The sequence below is a fragment of the Phoxinus phoxinus genome, assembly GCF_949152265.1.
Source record: "Phoxinus phoxinus genome assembly, chromosome: 19".
Taxonomy (NCBI): Eukaryota; Metazoa; Chordata; class Actinopteri; order Cypriniformes; family Leuciscidae; genus Phoxinus; species Phoxinus phoxinus.
The window spans coordinates 15759237-15781159 of NC_136894.1; the positions used below are offsets into that span (position 1 = coordinate 15759237).

The following is a 21923-nucleotide window of genomic DNA, read 5'->3' on the forward strand; positions in this document are numbered from 1 at the left end:
AAAGGTGCTCTAGAACTTTACTAAATCCATAAGAATTGTTATTCTGTGTTAATTATATGAATGTTTGAAAGATGCGTTTTAAACATTTAACAACATTTCACAAGAAGTTTGTAAGGTTTAAAATTATAAACCAATAGACACACTGTAGAAATTACTTCACTAAAAATCACCAAAGCACCAGTTTATTAAAAGTCATTGCGAAAATTGCTTAGAAAGACCTAGTAACATTTGTGTATACTTCTGATTTTTTTTTATTGAATGCAATGTAGACAATTTTAGGGTTGACTAGTTTCGAAATTCATTGTGCATTTTACATAATAAACCGGTTTGTAGTCCTCCAAAAATAAATGACTGAAACACCCTGTATTTCCAGTGTTTGCCAAGCCATCTATTCATGTTGCTGTTTTTCTGGAGATTTGCAACAAAGGGAAAAAGAGGAAACAAATTCTCAAAACATGTGAAAGACACTCTATTCTCCATACATGAATGAGAATGGTTGCATGGAAGGGAACCCAGTAGCAAGTAATTTTGACAGTACAACTACCATTGCAACTTCCACCTACACAATTTCCAGTTTTTAAAAATTTACACAGGTGGCTTTTGCTTTCAGTGAACATTGAAAAGCAGAACGCTCCTTTGGAAATATGGTCAGATCACAATAGGAGATTTGAATGCACATGCTTATGTCACAGTTCACCACTCTGCTCTAATACCATTAAAAAGTGTTCAACAATATGTATTTGCATGCTTATGTAGCCTAAACAGTAGTGTTTACAAATATACAGGCACCAATATGCATTCCATTATACCCAAAACATTGTCTCTGTAATGTAAGTTCATTGTAGGCAAGTTGCGATGAACCCAAACGCAGTTGATTGACAAAAAACGAGACACGAGAACTAAACTAAAACATGGTTTGACAATAAACAAACATGAACTTGAACAAGACTAAGACTCACCAAACAACAATTACACAGACAATACTCAACAAGAGACAACGGAAACATGAGGGCGATTTATAAAAAGACTAATGACTTAACAATACACACCTAAAAGCAATGAATAATGAACCAATGAGAACATAGGACACGTGACTAGAACAATCAATCAAAACATGACACATAGACAAGGAAAGCACATGATAAACAGGAAACGTAACAAAAAAACAAAAACAAAAAAAAAGACACGAAAACCTAAAAATGAACCAAAACCCCAAACCGAACGTGACAGTCACCATATTTTTATGGTGAATTTCTGACAATTTAACAGGATTTCTTTTTTTGACAGTGACTTTATTTAAATTAATTCACTTCATTTTGAATTTGTGTTCACACTTAACAAAGGTGCGGCATTAATACAAAAACCCATAAATGGTTTCAAGGTGTGCCTCACAAAGTGAGTATTGAAATATGAGTTTAAACTTTAAACCTTACATTTTAATATTCACTCATTTGGACTTGATCCAGTGCCATTCACTAATAATAAAGTAAATGTTTAAAGAAGGGCGATTTGCAAACCACCAGACACACATGTCTATGATTCTCACATCTTCCTCATGTGTTTCTTTCCATACATATATAAGAGTTGTTTTCACCCATGGAGCCAAATTTCAATTCTCAGCTGGTCAGACTGTATCCCAAACCTCTGGCTAATCTTCCTATGCTACTGATATCCCAGTTTTACATTAATTCAATAAACAACCATATTTTTCCATACCGTGCTGGCTGGCATGTCCATTTGTCATGTTGACGTGAGTAGGTGTGTACGGTCTTATGTAAGAGTTGTAGTGAATGTAAATAGCAGGTCTAAGGGCTGGGAAGCAGCTCATTCCAGGAACAACAGTATATCAACCCTCTTGAGACCCACCTGAACGATTTAACAATATCCAACCGCTGCCTGTAAGAGAGCTCGCTGACTTTACTGTAAAGTATATTTTTCTAAGCAACATTTCCAACCCAATCTCACAGGGAAATTAAATTATTTTATTATTTTGAATGAAACACAATATACTATTTTTAGACACAAAGTAAGCATAAAGGTCCACGCCTAAAAATAAATGGCACTGGGGTATAAGCAGATTGTACCAAAATGTACGAATTAAATTTTACAAATTATTATGAATTAGCCACCAATTTGTCAAACACATAATAAATAGTCACAATATGCCATGTTCTGTCATGTGCACACCAAGCTCCACCGCTTCATCCATACCATCAAACTCCCAAGTCTAATCATTCTCACCTGTCAGTCATTATCTCCCCAATTCACTCACACATAAATAACTTGAGAAAATAAATATTAAGTACAGGTTGTGCAAGACAGGTCCAAGACAAAAAAAAAAAAAAAATTAAGTGTCCAAAAGTCCTCCTGGTTCCTTCGCGAAGTTGGTGTGTGTAGTGTAAAATTGATGTTTATGTAATGCCTTTTTTTCTACTATCCAGGTAGTGTGTGTATAAAGTAACAGCTTAGCTGTAATTGAAAAGAATCCCACGATGCAAACAGGTCCGGGTTGAACGTCAGTAGAACGCGCAGTCCCTTCACCAAATCACAGTCTGGCTCGCCATAGCTCACATAAGCTCACAGTTGATCATGTCACAGGATGGAATCAGGCAAAAAAAAACAAAAAAAAAAAAACAATCAGAGTTTGCAGAAGTAATATTTCTCAATCGACATCAATTGGAATTCCTTTTGAAACCCATGAACATACTTCAACAATTTTATATGAAAAGTTCATCTTTTGTCAGAAAATCGTGCAGTTGTAACACTTCAAAAGCAGCACTTGATCACCTCGTGCGTATCAGACATAGACTGTAAAAAAAGATGGACGGTGCCCCTTCGCTCTCTTCCATTGATGATATGGTGCTGATATCTTGGGACCTGAGTCTGCGCAGTAGCGATCTCGGGACCTGAGTCTGCGGAGTAGCGATCTCGGGACCTGAGTCTGCGCAGTAGTGAGCAGGAAGTAAAGCTGAGAAATAAAGGTCCCGCCATAAATCTCGCAGAATCAATCGCAAGCACACGCTCCTGCCCTTTTTAAAATGAATTATAGAAATGTAGATATTAAATTTAAAGCTCCAATCTCCTCAGTCCTCCAAAGATCCCGAAAAAAGTAATTGGTGCTTCAGTGACTACTTCGCTCAGAGAACCTGTCAATCACAGCTGTCAATCATAACGTCACACCACCACACCTATGGTCATGAGCTTTGGGTCATGACCGAAAGGACAAGATCCCGGATACAGGCGGCCGAAATGAGCTTTCTCCGCAGAGTGGCTGGGCGATCCCTTAGAGATAGGGTGAGGAGCTCGGTCACTCGGGAGGAGCTCAGAGTAGAGTCGCTGCTCCTCCACATCGAGAGGGGTCAGCTGAGGTGGCTCGGGCATCTGTTCCGGATGCCTCCTGAACGCCTTCCTGGGAAGGTGTTCCGGGCACGTCCCACCGGGGGGAGACCCCGGGGAAGACCTAGGACACGCTGGAGAGACAATGTCTCCCGGCTGGCCTGGGAACGCCTCGGTGTCCCCCCGGAAGAGCTGGAGGAAGTGTCTAGGGAGAGGGAAGTCTGGGCATCTCTGCTTAGACTGCTGCCCCCGCGACCCGGCCCCGGATAAGTGGAAGAAGATGGATGGATGGATGGACACCACCGCATCAAATAACTAACTAAAAACAAACTAATTTGAAAAACAAAAACCTGAACTTACATCAGCGTGATAAAACAACAGTAAATTACAACAGTGAAACCATCTTTGGAAAAAAGATATTTGAAGTGTAATTTAATTCTTTAGTTGGTCTCACGTACCGTTGAATAACATGGGGAGGTGGGGTTTATGACCTATGACCTATTCTAGGACCAGTCACTAGGGGGTGATGGAGACGCTTTGGCTTCACTTTTCAGGGCTTGTGTGGCACGCTCACAGGCAGTAAAAGAAATGGACACAGCGACCTCATAGACTTCAACAGAGAAAAGTGAAGTCAATTAGAAGCACTCACTTCATGGCTGAGCAGTTGTAAGTCTTCTAGTAGCTGTGCCAAGAGAAATCTGAATCATTCCTTTCCGAATCTCGCAGAGACGGAGAGAGTGAGTAGGAGCTGTCCATGAGCTATAGGAGCAGGAGCAACTTTTGGTAAGTATTGTGATGGTAACACTTTATTTTGATGGTCCCTTTTGAACATTCTGTTAACTATCAGTAACTGTGCAAATAAATGTCAACTAATTCTCATTCGAGTATTAGTAGACTGCCTGCTTAATATCTGCAAACTCTTTATTGTGATGCTCCTCCAAAAGACACTCTACTGACTATAAGTAACTTTGCAACTACATGCCAACTTATTCTAACCCTAACCCTACCAGTCTACTAATGCTCTACTAACACTCCAATGATAGTTAGTAGACATGAAGGGGCAATGATACTTATAGACAACAGAATGTGTTAAAGGGACCATCCAAATAAAGTGAAACCCTGATGGTTAATTATTTTGTCATTATGCCTCCATGTCCCTCCAATTGCCTGCAAGCTTCTCCTCCTGTCTATACGGTGATTTCTCTACTGTGCGACAGAGAGTCGAGTGGTTATGACGCAATTGTTAGCCTATTTTTACATAAACGGCTTCTACGGGGGCATAACGTAAGATACAAGGTAATGGAGCCTTTTATACATTGTCGTGTTTCTTTAGAAATAATCAATGGACAAATGGAATCTTTAAACGCCTCAGATGTAAAGTGATTTGCTGTCAAAGTGAAGCCAAAATGAATGGGAGTCAATGGAATGCTAACAGCAGGTGATGGCGTGTTAGCCAATGGTTGCCCCCATAGAAGGTACGCTTTCCGGATGCTGTATTACCCCCTTGGGAGGAATCGAATGAAAGCTTTTTTATATGTTGGAATACTTGATCACTCAAGGGTCACTTCACAGCGTCATCAGCAGCGCTCAAATGATATGCCCTTATGTTGTTGAAGTTTGGTTATTTAAGAAATTCATAATAAAGAATAATAAAGCAAGATACCCTGTTGAAATATGTGAGATGTGCGATTTATAAATTTATTTAACTGCAATAAAATGATATAACTATAAAATTATTGTGACCGATGTGAAGGGGGAGGAGAATTTACATGTGCGTCACGTTTAGTCAATAAAACACTTCCGCATAGGATACACCAGTGTATCCTTGCTCATAGCTCCTCTGGAAGCCTCCTCACTCCTCGATCCTCGCCTCCTTACGGTGCAATTAGAGAATTGAGATGTCCTTCAAGATGGCTGAGCTTGATCGGGTTCCAGGTCATAGGATGGAGGACGGAGGAGAGAGGAGATGAGGAGGGATATTGAGAAGCACCCCCGGTATCAGCTAAGAACAGTCTTCTTCTCTCAATATCTACATCTCAGTAAACCAGTTCATATAGCGGCCCCTAGAAGGAAACTACGGTACTGCATGCAACTAACAAAAGTGTAGAACAGTGTAAAACTCTAGGGGGTTACACATGGAAAAGGGGTATTCTGATTAAAATGTTCTTCACATTAAGAAAAATTTATTCTTTTAAGAACACTGAAAGGTTATAGTTATACAATTTTTTTTTAATTACTAATTACTAAAAATAGTAAATACTATTTACTTTTAAATAGGGTAATTACTTTTAAATAGAAACAGACACAATTGAGACACTTGACATGCAGAAAGAGTTTAAAATTGTATGAATGTGGTATGCAGGTAAGATCATTTGATGAGAAATGTTTGAGTTCATATTGAGATCTCTTGACTTTTGATGGCAGACTTCTATAACGTTGGCAAATTTGAGCACATTTTGAGACATTGTTGAGGCCTCTAGCTCTCTTTCTGAAGATACAATCTGAGAAGTAGAAACTTCAGAATGTCAGCAGTTAATTTCATTGCTCTCTCTGAGATACACTGAGTTAAAGTGTTAAATTGATTTTGTTTGTGATCTTTCCTACTGGAAATCCAAAAGTGATAATGAAAAACATCCTCAGATGTTGGAAAGATGGTTGTCAGATTTATTTTTTTAAATATCTTTTTAAAATAAGATCATATTTAATTGTGACCAATGCATATTCCAACAATTAAGTATTAAGGTACCCTGGAAATCCAGCGTTCTCGCGAGAGCACAAGTTGAATTTGCTTAGCAAGTTACTCTGGTGTCGAGTAATGATGCTCATTAAATATGCCCTTGTATCTGAGCTGCACCAATCACAACGGGTTACCTGATATAGGCGTGCCAGAGGCGAGATGACGACAGCGTTGCGACGTCGAAGTCATTAGTAAACATTGCAAGATGGTGTTGTTTGAAACGGCTTTGGGCGCTACAATGACAGATTTAGACTTACCTTTTTCTCTAAAAGAGGAAAAGAAGATGGCGCTCGAATCGTTCCTTTCCGTCGCTCTGGATACGTCACCCTATGTATTGTTGTGATTGGTCGTAGTGTTAGCTAAAACACATAAAACGTGTAAAGTCCGCTTAGACAGCTGCCTCATGAGCCCATGGGTCAAGTACCTGTTTTCTTTGTTTAGAGAACACATCTGATAGGCGTAGTCTTTGATTCATCATCAATACCTTTCAACTTGTTGCTATGTGTGCACAGACTGCACACATTACACATTTACTGGAACGACATTTACACAGTGTAAGCACAACAAGGAAGTGCAGAGTAGGAAATTACTCAAATAGTTTTACTATTGTTTTCATACAATAGATTTGGCTATGATTATGTCGAACAGATGTCATTTACACTTTTATTCACATATCAACAAACATAGTGCACCCAAAAATGGTAAACGGAAGCTGAAATGTGTTTATGTGACATGCAAGAACAAACCTCATTGGTTCTTGCGCATCAAGCAAGCATGTTTGAGCTTCTGTTAACCATTTTTGCTATGATAAATGTTTATGTGTGTCTTGAGAAAGCATGTAAAAATACTACTCTAAAATTATAATTTCACCCACCTCTTCGATGGTTTTCTCCTGGGGTCTAATCCACTTGCCATAGAGTTCCTTCAGTCTTATATACAGTTCTTTTGGACTCTCGGATGGATGGACATCTAAGAAGCGAAACCTCTGTCTATGGGTCTCTGCACTAATATATCACAATTCATGAGGATGGCTGCCTTGACCTTCTCATGCTCAATACAATCATCCACATCCATATACACAGCCCTTGCTTTGCCAGTCAATAACGGAATCGAATGAAAAGTCCAATCGGCCTTGGGCCAGCGGCAATTCGCTCAAAAGTTATTAAATGCTCACCAGAGTCAGCAAACTTTTCTAGTCGAGGTTCACGATGCCACGTTGGTCCTGAATAATCAACAGTAGGGTCAGCATCCCTTGTGTGGGATGTAAACTGGGGAGGAAAATGTCGGGTCTCAGGGTCTGAATCTCCACCCTGGCAACATCTTAATAAACAATACCGGATCATTGGGTTTTATTTTACTTGGCTACTACTTCTAAGATATTTACAGTAGTAATAGATGTGAGCATTTGAAGAGCTGTGTTAAAGCAGTACAAACTACAAGACAAATGTTTCAGCAGTGAAAATACTGAAATGTGTTTTTAAAGAGGGTTTTATAACTGTGTTTGATTGAGTATGTCATGAAAATACCACAAATGATAGTGAGTTATTGAAAACATGTCATGTACAGTATATCTGTGTTGTGCAGCCTTGACAAGCATTGACTAGTGTTTGTCACATCCAGGGCTTGACATTAAGTTTTTTGCTCACAAGCCACTGTGTCTATTAGTTTTCCTAAATTACTAGCCACTAAATATTTTCACTGACCACAGTTTTCACATCGATACCATGGGGAAAACTGCCATATAGATATTTCTGTCAGGACCACTATCGTCAAATACGATTGAAAAATAGCATACAATTTGGATTGTCCGTTCTGGGCAATAACTCCCTGCGCATCCATGCAGCCTAGCATGGATAAGAGCAGGGAGAGCAGCAATAACCCTCCTTGGAGTAAACAGGACAGAACCAACAAGAATGTATGCAGATATCATTAATTCAAGATTTTAAAGTACAACATTATTCGAGAATTTATTCTGATTCAAGGGGGATCAGAATGGGCGAGAGGAGGAGCTGGTGATGGAGGAGGGTAATTAGCTCCTGAGAAACGCGATAGCTGCTGATAATACTGAAGGAGCTTATATATGTATACAGTGATAGGCGCCGTATTCCTATAGGTAGACGTGGATCAGCTGACAGCTGCGAGCTTGACTAACCCTGCCACTGACGCTACGCTTGATTTTTAATATTATCTCATTAATTTGGCAACATGTATATTAGTCTGCTGTCACATTAAGACCTGACACGTGGATCTGCAGGAATGTGTAAAATGATGCGCAATACGCGCAATCCCAAGCCAAAGTTCAAGCCCTGTAACACCAACAATATTCATCAACTCGCTGTCAGAGAGAAAGCACAACTGGTATAGTGTATCCGCAGAAAATTAGTATTGGATGCGTTTCAGATATTTCAGTATCAATATATATATCGAAAAATCTGTATTTTTGACAACACTACATTGAACTATTTCAGATGTCTTTTTAAAAGACTACAATTGAAAAATGTATATATTATATATATATATAAGTCAACCCGCCAAAGTGGATAGTAGTGACTGCGTTACACGCCTGCCTTAATCCACCCATATTTGTCAGGTTGGCAGGTGTTAATGTCAAGCCCTTGTCCCATCAGTTCAGATTCTTAACCTGCTCCTCATTACAATTTTTTTTCTATTCTCTTCCAGAGATTTGTTTCTGTTCCTTTACATGATACTTTGATAAACTTTACAGGTTGGTCTACTTGATGACGTCTTTTAAATGCCTTGTAGCTAAAGATCATATTTCTATGACGGAATAGAAGCAGGATTAAAGTCATATACAAGCAGCGTTGCTGAGGACATTCTCTGTTTGCTATATGGAGCCTGGGAAAATAAAGGATGTTTGCATAGGTAAGGGCCTTACTGTTTGATCAGGTTATAAAAGGCCCTTTTAAACTTCCGGTGGGACTTATCAAATATAATGTCAGACCCAAAGACTAAGACATACAGGAGCCAAATCAACAAGGCATAATACTGTGTAAAAATGTGCAGTTTTTACCTTAAATAGCTGTTTCTTCCTTATCTGACTTATCTTTCTCAACTGTTTGTTCACATAAAACATAACTAACTGTAGCTGGGTATAAATGAATAATAAAAAGATTAAAATTAATTATTCAAATTTGAGAAAAACAAATAATAGAACTATAGATGAATATAGACTAAATGAATAAGTAAACACTACAAATGTTTAAATTAAAAAAATAAAATAAAACATTTGATTCAAATAAATAAATAAATAATAATATTTATTTATTTTAAATAATAGTTAATTAATTAATTAATTGCTATCAGAGTAATTTAGAATATGTAGCTGCCTTTTCAATTTTAGGATGCAAGGATTGAAGGTCCCTAAAAGATTAAAATCCCCCGATTTAGGTTACCTAACAAAAATATTTTTTACAGTGGTGTTTCAAAATCTTTTACGCAACAGTAAAACTGTCTAATTATGTCCTAATCAGTTCATTCAGGGTGATATAATATTTTTGCTTCTTATCATTGACATACTTTATTTTATTACTCTGCTTGGGTTATTACTCTGCTTGGCTTATATCTATGCTGTTCTGCAAATTGCCTTCTTGTACATGCGTAATGTTCATAGAATTGTGATCTATGGTACTCACTTGTGATAAAAGTCTTGTTTACAAATTACTATGGAGAAGTTCCAGTTCAGACTGCTTGAAACCACCCAGAGCACTGATCAAGTGTCATGTAAAAACATATCAGATTTCCAGCAAATGTATAGGCTACACATGAGATCAGTTTCACTTCCTTTTGAAATAGCTGAGTTCTCAATGTATGCAGATCTAAATAGCTACTCTTTTAGAACAGGTGCTGTGATGATAATACTGTATAACAAATTATAGATTGTGTCAGTTTTTAAATTACATTTAACCATCTTGAAACCAATGAAAAAAATAGACTTTTGAAAAACCTATAGGCCTACACATAGGCTAGCCTACTGTAAATCAAACTACGATACGATGTGAATATATTATCATATGTTTACAGGTTTAACCTATTGAATAAGGTAATAAAACTAACCAGCTTTGACAATTCTGGTTTGTGTTTACCATAAACTGAACACATGCTCCCACACATCGCAAGCCCCTCCTACAACCAATGATCGCAGCAGGTTACTGTGACGTATGGACGTGGGCGTGCACAAACCCTTTAGTTCTTATAAACGCTTTCATTATTCATAAATCTGACCAATTGAGCGGCATATGTAAATATGGCAGGTTTAAATGTATTTGTAGGCTTATTCCAGGCAGGCACAGCGAGTAACTCTACTGTGGGGAACAGACGCTTGAGTTCGTTTGTTCATCGGCAAATATTTGGATTCTGTTTCGTTGATAAAATAACTTTTCAAATCCACGCTTTGATCTTGAATTGACTCTACTCTAAACCGAACTCGTCGGACATCATCATAAACAAGTAGGGGCATCCAGCTGACATCCATAGAGCAGACTTGTGTTTTCATCGGACTGATTTCGCCATGTCCTCCGCGGATGTGTCGGAGCACAGCCGGCGCTGTTGTGTTTTGTCGTGGGAGCAGGTGCAGCGTCTGGACTCCATCCTGGGAGAGTGTGTCCCGATCCACGGGCGAGGAAACTTCCCTACACTGTCCGTTCAGCCTCGACATATCGTACAGGTACAGGATCCAAACTCATAAAAATATGAAACCTCAGCTGAACACAGTTTGCACCTAAATTAATAGGCTAATGTGGACAAATTCCAATTCCAATTTTTTAATATCATTTTTGAGCAATTCCATTTTTTTTTTTATTCTTCACAAAAACAACATTTTATAGGTTTTAATGTTTTATACAATGTTATTTTACTACGCCACTGTTAGGCGCTATAGGTGAAAGCGATTAAAGTAGTCTCATTCACGCATGTGTAAGTTTCAGGCTACAAAAATGCATTCTCAATGTGCGATTTTTTTCTTTAGTAACAACTGAAACCAAACGTAGCAAATAAACCAAGACGTTATATTTCTTCTTAACACTAGGCTATTATATAATATAATATTAGGCCATATTAATAAATAATGCAATTTAATTTTATCTTTATATTTCATCATAGCTTACAGTGAAAGAGTGACCTGCATTAGCCTATAGCTTTAGTTGCGAGTTTTCTCTAAATAACGCAGATTTACGCTTGATTTACAGCCGGCTATTGAGAGCTTCGTAATCTGAACTGGTTTTGAGAATGGTACACTTGGTTTTGCTCGTGGATCTGGCGAGTGCGCGTCTTCAGAGAGCGTCAAATGTTTGACGACGAAAGACTGTGCCTGTAAAGGAAAGTTTGTGCGGAAAGCCCTTTTAAGAAGATGGTATGGGCGTGTTTTATGCAAATGACTAACCTCGTGCACGCGGCCGCTCATTTAGAATAGGTAGGCCTCCAAATGCATTCCAAATTCAAACATTACGTGTGAATACGCTCGTGTTGAGACTAAATAATCAAATTAGTGAATGAGACCATTTGTATTTAAAACATGTAGTCTACTTGCATGTAGGGCTATTGTTAATAATAAGCGGGATGTTACAGAAAATGTGTTACAGAAAAGTTAAAAGTTTATTTCCTAAATTGAATTACCATGGCTACTTCGATAGGATCGCAATGGAAACACATAGGAAAGTTAGGATGTTTCTGTATTGCAATCTTAATTCTTATATATATTTAAAATATATTTAAAAAAGGTTTATTTCCTATTTAACAATGGTTACTAAACAGAATATTAAACAGAAACAGATTTAGAATGTTTCTGTAATACAACCCCATACTGTATGCTGTTTATGGTTGCCACACACAGTGTAGAAACTTAGAATGTGTGGTAATAGATACAGATTTATTGGCTATTACAATTTACTTTGAATAAGCCTCATTCTTGATGACTAAATGCACTTTTTGTTTATTTGGCTTTACAATTTCAGTGGTAGTTTATTTTCAAGTGTAAGTTTTTAAGCATCTCTACTAAAGCATTATTAAGCTTGAATGCATCTCATATTCATCTAAAGGTTCAGTGTAATTTGCTAGTAGTTTCACAATGTGGTGCCAAGATGATTTTTTTCCTGATTATTATTCTTCTGTAAAGGATACATTTGAGCTTTTTGCAATCGGTCGTGACTTTTGCAGTCTTACTGGAAAAGGTTTATGGGTCAACTTTTCTTCCATGCTGAATTCCAGTAGATATCAGCAGGTGTTTGTGCAATCAAAGCAGACAATTTAATCTATTTAACATCCGGAGAAACTCTCATAGTGAACCTGCTGTCTTCTGACTGATGCCTGACGCTCTCTTCGTGTTGAAAAACAAAATGTCATTCATATTATTTATGATAGCTTGTCTTATTCCATACACACTTGCCTCTCAGTCCAATAACAAACTCTTTTCAATTTGGAACAATAAACTAGAACTAGAATGAAGATAGATTTTAAGATACTTTTTACTAACAGAGGTACAGTAAAAAACAACATTTAACATTTTTGAAACTTATTTTTCTATAAACTTAAATATTTTAAGGGTGATTAATGAACTAGAGGGCCTCTGTGTCTTCTTATTTTTAATGAGAATGCAGTATTTCCCTTCATTTAGCTTGTTTAATTTACAACCTCACAGTCGCAAGGAAGCCAGTTCACACAATTAACAGTGAAATAAGATATATAGGCCAGTATTTTTACCCAGCCGTATCAAATGGCTTATTCAAAATTAGGCCTCTCTCTGATGACATCACTGACCTCCAAATGCAAGTGCTTATTACTCTACCATCTGGTTGTGGGGCTCTGTATCTAATGTGTGAGCCATCAAACAAGTCCACCAGCTTTTAGGTTTTACAGTATCTCATCTTAAGTAGATTTTTTGATTGTCTTTATGAAAACTATTCACTTTTATTCTCAATAAAACTCCCTCAATAAGCCAGTAGTTCTTTTTTTAGTTTTTCCTTGTCAAACATTGTCATCTCCAACATATTATAGGCCTATCTATTTTCAGCATCATATTTTTATAAGATTCATTTCAAATCAATGCACTAATGTAATGTGTACACATAGAACAGGCATTCAGTTATTGTACAGGTCATGCTGACAACCTACCAACCAGTAGTCTTTCATAGCCTGAATTTTGACTTAGCATAAATTCTGGTTCACAATGCAGTTTAGGCTTGTTAGAACTGCCCACTTTGACAGGAAGAGACCGGAGTCTGACTGACATGTGAAGCAACCACCACAGTTTATCTTTAGTGGTAGGTTTATCTCAAAATATTTATGTGACACAATAATAGACATTTTGAAAAAAAGTTTCTGATAATTTTCTGTACTGAAACACCTTCATTACTGCCCATCCAATTACGTCCACAGAATTACTGTCCATCCAAACGTAATAAGCACAAATTATTTCCCAGACAGAAGACAAACAATATACAGTTCTGCTCATAAATATGCAATATGGTTACTAAGTGCCTCAAAAAAACACTATATTTGAAAGATTTGAAGCAAGTGATTAGTTAATTCTTACAAGTACTCATAGTACCAAGATAGAATAATTTAAATATTATTTTGTTTCCTGACAGACTGATAATAACCTGTTAATTTCTACTCCTGGATGTTAGTAGCATTCTGACGATCGTTAGTTTTGTCTAAAATATAACAGTGGAAACATCTTCAACTACCAGGAAGCAAACTCTTAGAGTTAGCCATCAGCCCTCCAGAAGGTTGTTTGTTACATGGCATCAGTATTTGGTGTTGTTGTAAAGAATGCATCGTTCTTATAACCAAGTGTAGAAAGAACACTCAGACACAAATCACCACTATTTCATTTTTTCTCAGTGGTATAATTTTTTCATTGTTACTTGGCTTACACTGGCCTGTTTAACAGACAAAGTTGGCTTGTTTGTGGCACATAAGGTTAAAAGTGGTTTAATCCTGTTGGAAACAGTAGACTTGTGAGCCAGAGCTGACATGGCATCCGTGTGGTAAAGAGGAGCCTGGTAAGTCTTTCAATTTGGCCAGAGTGTAAACTAACTCCTCAGGATTATTTTTTTTTCAATCTGAAAGGATACATAGACTCCCCATCTAAGCCATTCCCATTGTTCCTGTCTTAGAACAGGTGCTTTTATGAGTATGTGAATGGATGTCTTAAAGGAATTCATCCCTCCAGCATGTAACATAAACCTGGTAAAACCAGTGGCTGGAATCAGTTTTGAGGTATACATTACACCATACACCCATACCTGCAGGGGAAGCTAATAAACAGAGCCTTTTTAGCATTCTTTCACTGTAAAATGTATCTTTAAAAAAAAAAAAATTATTGTGATATTGACCCCCTGAAACCTTGTTATGGGATAGTTCAAGTTCTGTCATCATTTATTCACCTTTATGTTGTTCAAAACCTATAAAGATCTCTAAAGTATTCAGAAAAACAAACAAAACTTCCTTTTTCACTCTCACAAAGCTATAATTTGCCTTTAGAAGACTAAAGTACGTGTCGTATGGATCAATTTTATGGTCCTTATTTGGAGCTCAACATTCGTAGTCTCAACATTCATAGTCTCCAAAATAAAAGAGGAAAAAAGAAAAAGGCATGGTTTGGAACAAAATTAGGATGAGTAAATGATGACATACTTAGCATTTAGTTTTTTTTGTTTGGAAAATCAGATGAATGATTTTTTGGACAAGGCCTTTACTAACAGGGCGTAGAACTGGTGTAATGGAAGCTATGTATGAGTAACTGCTTAAAGTTTTATCCGAGCTTCATATACCACATAGCGTTATCCATATGGCCATCCAATAGCTAGAATTTCAAAGATTCCATTGTGAATTTTTGGAAACAATTTAAGATCAGGAAAAAACTCTTAATAGTCTAGTCCAGTATACAGGGGATTCACTGACTCATTTCCTGAGCCTGGGCCAGTGTCAGAGACTCGTAAGTGGTTCATTCATCCCTTTGCATTTGGCAGTTCACAGTCAGACCGGCTGCCCAGAGTGGCTGTCGGTATCCAGGGGCCAGTGATGCTGTGTTCTGTTGGCCTGTTCCCCAGCCAAATCTGTAAAATGCTGTGTGGAAATTTGCCTTACCCTACAAATAAAATATGAAACGTATTTTAGCCAGGTTAAAAAACAAAGGTGAGCCAAGGCGTTGTCAGCACCGGTCAGACCAGTGTGTTTGTGGCTTTTTTACAAGCCTTCAACACAGGGTCAAATGAAATAGGCTTGTAGATTTCAAGATATCTCAATGTATGTGTCTTCTTTAGAGTTTCAGGGGAGATTTCAACTGTAAAACTGTGCATCAGATCAGTCCCTCTAGGCTTTTTTCCTTTTTTGAGTGAATGCTCTTTGTATCTTTTGTGTGACTATGCGTAATCCCGTCCTGAGTCGTTTTTGTAGAGTTAATCTTTTTTAAATTCAGCAAAAAGTCATGTCATACATACAGTATGCTTTGACTTAAAGCTTTGTCTTTAGAACAATCGGCCACACTTCAGATTAGGGTCCAATTCTCAATATTAACTATTGTATTAACTACAACTTTTGCCTCCATAAACACCTAATTACTGCTTATTTGCAGCTTTACAGTGATAAACGAATAATGTAAGGTAACAGAGATTGTTTTGGCTTTATAGCGGTTCTTGAATAAAGATATTTTATTCAACCGTTCTCTCTACACAGACTGAAAGTGTTTGGTTACCAGTGTAACTAACTGGTTGTCCATGCTGAAAAAAATATCTGCCAAGATATTTTCAAGAACATTGAAATGTATAATTCTATTATGGAAACTGATCTGAAAGTTTAATTTTATGTCGTGACCTTTGTTGTATCCCAGAGAACCAACATTTGTTCTGGAGCATTGTGTTGTTTTTCATCTTTCATCTACTTTTCTAGTTTTTTATTATTGATTTTTTCCCCTGGTAATTTTTAGACAAGTTGTTAAGTGTGCAGACAGATATCTGGTGAGGAAATAAAATATTTCCATTTAGATCCTAAGAGGTCCAGACACCGTACGGATTGTGTAACTGTGCAGAGAAATAGGTCAACAAAAATCATGTATTGGGATGGGTAAAAAATGCGCGAGTCTACGTTCATAAATCAGACAGAGACAAAGAGAAAGCTAAATATGTGGAACAAACATTACACAGCAATGCACCTTAACACTTTAGTAACCGGATAGCAGTATTCTAGTAACCACCCAGTTCACCTTAGCAGATCTGGATATGTTTGCAGCGGATCCTCCTGATACTTATACAGTGACATCTCTTCTGGTCTGGCTGGGCACTGAGGAAATCCAGAACCTCCACAGGACTAGACTTTCACAAAAAATAAATGTGCTAAGACTTTGACTTTGACTCAGACTAAGTCTTTGACTTCCCAAATGTCAAGTTAATAGGGATATTCTCAATTTCCACGTTGCTCTATGATGTACTGCATACTTAAATATGTAGTTTACTAATATAATGGTCCATTTATTTGTGGCCAAGCCCCTATTGTATCCATTAGTTTTCTTATTATTTTTCAATGAATCTTAAGAACGATTATGAAAATTGGCACGCTTGTAGTGATGGTAATGAATAGCAATCTGATCAAATTTGGAGTCTATAGGACCAACTCTATAGCACCACCACCAGTTCAAAATTCACTTTTTAAATGGTTATAACTTTTGAACCGTTTGATCTAGAAAAAATAAACTTAGTACACCTGATTCCCCTCATCATGCTGATCACATTCAACATATTTACATTAAGATTCCACCCATTACAGTAGTGGCCATTTTGAAAAGTACAGTATTCCGGTTTTTCGCTACTCTGCTTCAAATTTTGCCAATTCTTACGACAATTGGCTCTAATGACCTTTGGACAGATATCTTTTTTTTTTCATCTTTGGTCAAGTCACGAACTTAACGAGGTTGACCCGAAATTGGTTCAGTGGCTGTATCTTGAGGAATTGAGACAGAAATGGGTATGCTTCATCGGAACCATGATCTGAGGGTCCATGTCAAATTTGGGAACACCATCTACAGGTCATGATGTGGCTGAAAATGGCAGAAAACAGTTTGTCAGAAAATCATGATCTTGGTGTCTATGGATTTCTTGTGTTATGAATCCGTGGACACTGATTTTGCCAGGATCAGACGAACCATGCGGCTGCCATTTAGAATTTTGGCACAAATTGCAATAGGCCTATCTTTTAAAATTATTTGACATATCGACAAAAAATCGGTAGGTATCATCATCGGCATTTCCAGAAGGTACCTGAAAAATTTGAACGGCGTCACCTAGTGTTTTCTGCAAAAACGCTAATAACTTATGAAAACATTGTTCAAAATAAAATTTAACTGTCCGGCCATATTGAAGCAAATGGAAAAACAGTTTTGTATGAAATTTGTGAAATTTGTCTCTTTCTTTCTCTTCTTCATGTGTAGGTGGTCCGGGCTCGTCTAGAAGAGCGAGGTGTAGTGGTGCGCGATGTGAAGCTGAATGGCTCTGCTGCCAGTTATGTGCTCCATCAGGACACTGGCCTGGGCTACAAAGACCTGGACCTGATCTTCGGCCTGAGTCTGACCGATGACAAGACCTTCCGTGTGGTGAAGGATGTGGTACTGGACAGCCTTCTGGAGTTCCTGCCCCCCGGCGTGAGCCGGGACCGCATCACCGCCCTGACCCTAAAGGAAGTGTACGTGCAGAAGCTGGTGAAGGTTTGCAATGACACAGACCGCTGGAGCCTCATCTCGCTTTCCAACAACACTGGCAAAAACGTGGAGCTGAAGTTTGTGGACTCCCTGCGACGGCAGTTTGAGTTCAGCGTGGATTCATTTCAGATCGGCTTGGACTCGCTGCTGCTATTCGACCGCTGCTCTGAGACGCCCATGTCCGAGAGTTTCCATCCCACTGTGCTCGGAGAGAGCATGTACGGAAACTTTGAAGAAGCGCTAGGACACCTACATGCCAAAATCATCGCTACGCACAGCCCAGAAGAAATCCGTGGAGGTGGGCTCTTGAAGTACTGCCACTTGCTGGTAAGAGGCTTTCGTCCAGCCTCCGAGGCACAGATGAAGACACTCCAGCGCTACATGTGCTCACGCTTTTTCATCGACTTCTCTGACATCAATGAGCAGCAGAGGAAGCTGGAGGCGTACCTGCAGAACCACTTTAACGGCATGGAGCACAAGCGTTACGATTGCCTCGTGACTCTCCATCACGTGGTAGATGAAAGCACCGTATGTCTCATGGGCCATGAGAGGAGACAGACACTCGCGCTCATCTCCTCTTTGGCACTACGCGTGCTGGCTGAACAGAACGCAATCCCTGCACTGTCTAATGTAACATGTTACTACCAACCAGCTCCCTATGTCAGAGACGTCAACTTCAGCAACTACTATATAGCACATGTGCATTCGCCCATTTCCACCTGTAACAGCTCCTATCAAACATGGCTGCCTTGTAGCTGAGCCAGGAAGGGACAAAAACACTTCTGGGGCATATTTGCAGTCTTTAGATGGTTGTTAGATTTCACCTCAATATCAAGAGAAAAAAGAAGAAGTATATTTTGCATAGGGAAATTCTAATTTTTCAGTTGTGATTTTCATTACATTCTCATAAGAGCTTTAATAATAATAATTTAGTACAGTATTTTTACTGTATTACTGTGAAAATTAAGGTATTTGTTTATTTAAATTAACAAACATTCAAGTAGAACTAATCAGTCACCAGGATTTAGTTTGATTCTTGATTCTTGATCAAAATGACAAAAAATGCCAGTTTTATTTATAATTAGGACACCACATTTACCAAATTATGTATTCTCAATAATCATACATGGCTCAAAGAACAAACAAAATTCATAAATCTTGTTTATTTTGGTCTTATTTAAACTTTTAAATGAAGCTATGGAATTTTTTTGATATTTAGTGTGGTGCACAACCTTATAACAGTCTTCACAAATCTGAAATAATAATAATAATTACATAAATATATATATAAATAATTATTATTGTTATAGCTAGCTAGGCTACTCTAACTGTGTAATATCTAGATTTATTAACCTGATCACTTAGGATAGGCAATATGACCACAATTTTACAGACTAAGCAAACCACAACAAAACTTGTAAAATGCCTTAATTATTTATTAACAGAGAACATTTTACCTAAGTAAACATCTATATAATTAGAACAAAGAAAATGACAATAGGATGAATAAATTGCTCTACAATTTAAATTATAGATAGACCTATATAGACTTTAGAAAATATACTTTATTGTCATAAAACTATTACATCTTAATGGTTCTACAATTTAATAGGAAATGTTCTTTATGAAAAATATAATTTCCTATTTTTGTCTTGTGATTTTGGGGTGAAATATGACCTAGTCATGTTTTTGTCAAGTGTCATGAGACTCGCCATTCTATTATAGCAGGTTGTTTTTTGCAGAACTCAATGGAGACCAGAAGTGAGATATTTTGTCTTTATATGGATGCTACCAATCCAGCCTATTATAATGAACTTAGTTTTACTGGGAGACTCAAAATGATTTAATTTGCTCCAAGTCCACTCAAAAACTTTTTGTGAGGATTTTGTCCAGTGCAGATGAAACAATAACAATGAACACTGGGGGAGAAATGTCTAAAGAACTTCTCTACTCCACATTCATGTGTAACCCATTCATATTTTATACATTTTAAGTTATGAAACACTGCTTTTGTTGAAGTTATGAAAAAAGAAAAAAAAAATCAAGAAAAGCCGTAAAACTGGGAGGATGTGTTCAGTTCTGATCATGGTTTCCTACTTTATTTGAAAAACTGAGGACCAAAGACTTTAGATGTAGCAGTTTATATGGAATGTTACTTCTGTGACTTTAAGTGCCTGAAACCAACTACAAACTGAAATGTATGTAAATTAAAAATGGTCGTTGTTTTGTTCTCTGGGCTATTGTATAGTACAGTATTTTTACTTTCAGGAGCAGGGCATTTCCTTTACAAATCAATAAAAACAAAGAAAGAAAAATAGCTGAATTTGCTCCTTTGCTCCCTTGCTCCCGTGTAGAAATGCATGCACACTGAAGTGTTTAATAGATGAGTTTGATATGTCAAAGCTAATGAGTGGTTTGATCTATATAAAAGTTAATGTCACAGGGAAAGAAACAAATAATGCATGTTCTGTATTTTTTTAGTCCACATTAGTAATCGAGTAAATCTCATCAAGAATGAGTAATGTTTTACAGCGTTTTGCATTAAAGGGTGCATTAAAGTTTTGCATGAAATAACATTCAGATGTTTTAAGTGCTTAGGAAATGTCTAAATTCTTTTTGGGGCCACTGACTGTACTGTAGGTCTATGGGATATGGATGGTATATCTCTCATTGACTCTCATAGGGTAGGCTGTGCTTGTGTTGGATGTGTCGCACTCATTGTTGCTGAGAACACAGATGATGAACAGCTGTTAGGAGAGCAGTGAATGTACTTGCTGAATATGCAGTCTAGAAGCACCCGCACCACATGTTGTATTCTGTGTATAGGCTACAGTCTATTATTCAAGCACTGGCGTCATGGTACGTAATGTACTAGTGATTAATAATATAATTCAGTGTGACAAACAGGAAGCGGTGCCATGGGCTGTTCGTAAACTGAGATTTCAGGTGTGTACAACATGTTTTCATCTCAAAATGGATATTTATGACTCTTAACCCTTGTGAAAAAGAAGTGCACTTAATTGTATTTTGTGCACTTGCAGTGTACTTCAAATCTTAAAAACATATATATAAAAAAATTCTACTTTCAGTCAATGAAATAAAAGGTCGCTTAAAGAGAGTACACTTTCATGACTATGTTTCTTAACACACTTAAGTACACTAATGTCAAATTAAAAGTTTCACTGCAAAGTACATTTTAAATAATTGTTTTAATAATCTTTTGTTGTGATGACTAACATACTAAAGCACATAAAGTGCTTGATTATAATTTAACTGTAGTGTGTTATTCGATACATTCGATACATTTAAAGTTAATATATTTTAAATGTTAAAATTGCAACTTCATTACAAATGTGTAATTACAAATATATTTAAATACTTGGCATATCATTTTCAATAGAAATTATATTAAAGTATATTTGAGTTGCTTGTCAGTATAATATTTAACCATATTTTCAAAGACAATATAAATAATTATAAAATGACATATAAATATTTTCTTAAGTCCTACTTAAGAAGGTCAAACATAAAAGGTTAAACATCAAGTCAAGTCATCAAGTCATATTATTGTCATGTGTACAAGTTACCAAGTACAATGAAAAACTTACTTGAATGCTACTCCACAGACTATAGACAGACCAAATACAATAAACCTCACTGCTATATAAGCAAAATAAATATACATATATGCAGAAATTACCAAATTATTGCAAAACCATATGACAATAAGATAGTATGAATTAAAAAAAGAAATTGTGCACACATCCCAAAATCTTTTGGCAGGTGCTCGATCGAATGAAGCATCAAATTCAAAATAAACAAGAATCGGCACACTGCCATTCCTGACGAAGACCCTTTGGGTCGAAACATTGTTCATTTTAATAAATCCTTGGGAGTATAAGTGGCAATGTGTTGAGTCTTGTTTATTTTGAATAAGATAATCAGTAACAAAATAAATAAGATAATATGTGATATAATACAATAAAGTGACAAAGTGACATTTTTGTTGTTATGAAGTGTCCAGTATTTTTACTTAATACTAGCATAAGTGTTAGACATTAGTGTTGATTAAACATTAGTGTTGAACAGTCTTATGACATTGGGGTAGTGCGTGTCGGAATAATCTTGAGACTGAAAAGAGAA

General features: G+C 37.1%; 1 protein-coding gene across 1 annotated transcript; it reads left to right on the top strand.

Annotated features, from left to right (window-relative positions):
- The first annotated feature begins 10333 nt into the window (after positions 1-10333).
- Positions 10334-20010, top strand: tent5bb (terminal nucleotidyltransferase 5Bb). Its single transcript, XM_079590519.1, has 2 exons — positions 10334-10757; positions 17514-20010. The coding sequence occupies exons 1-2, from the start codon at positions 10602-10604 to the stop codon at positions 18537-18539; spliced, it is 1182 nt and encodes a 393-aa protein (XP_079446645.1). The 5' UTR covers positions 10334-10601; the 3' UTR covers positions 18540-20010.
- The last annotated feature ends 1913 nt before the right edge of the window (positions 20011-21923 follow it).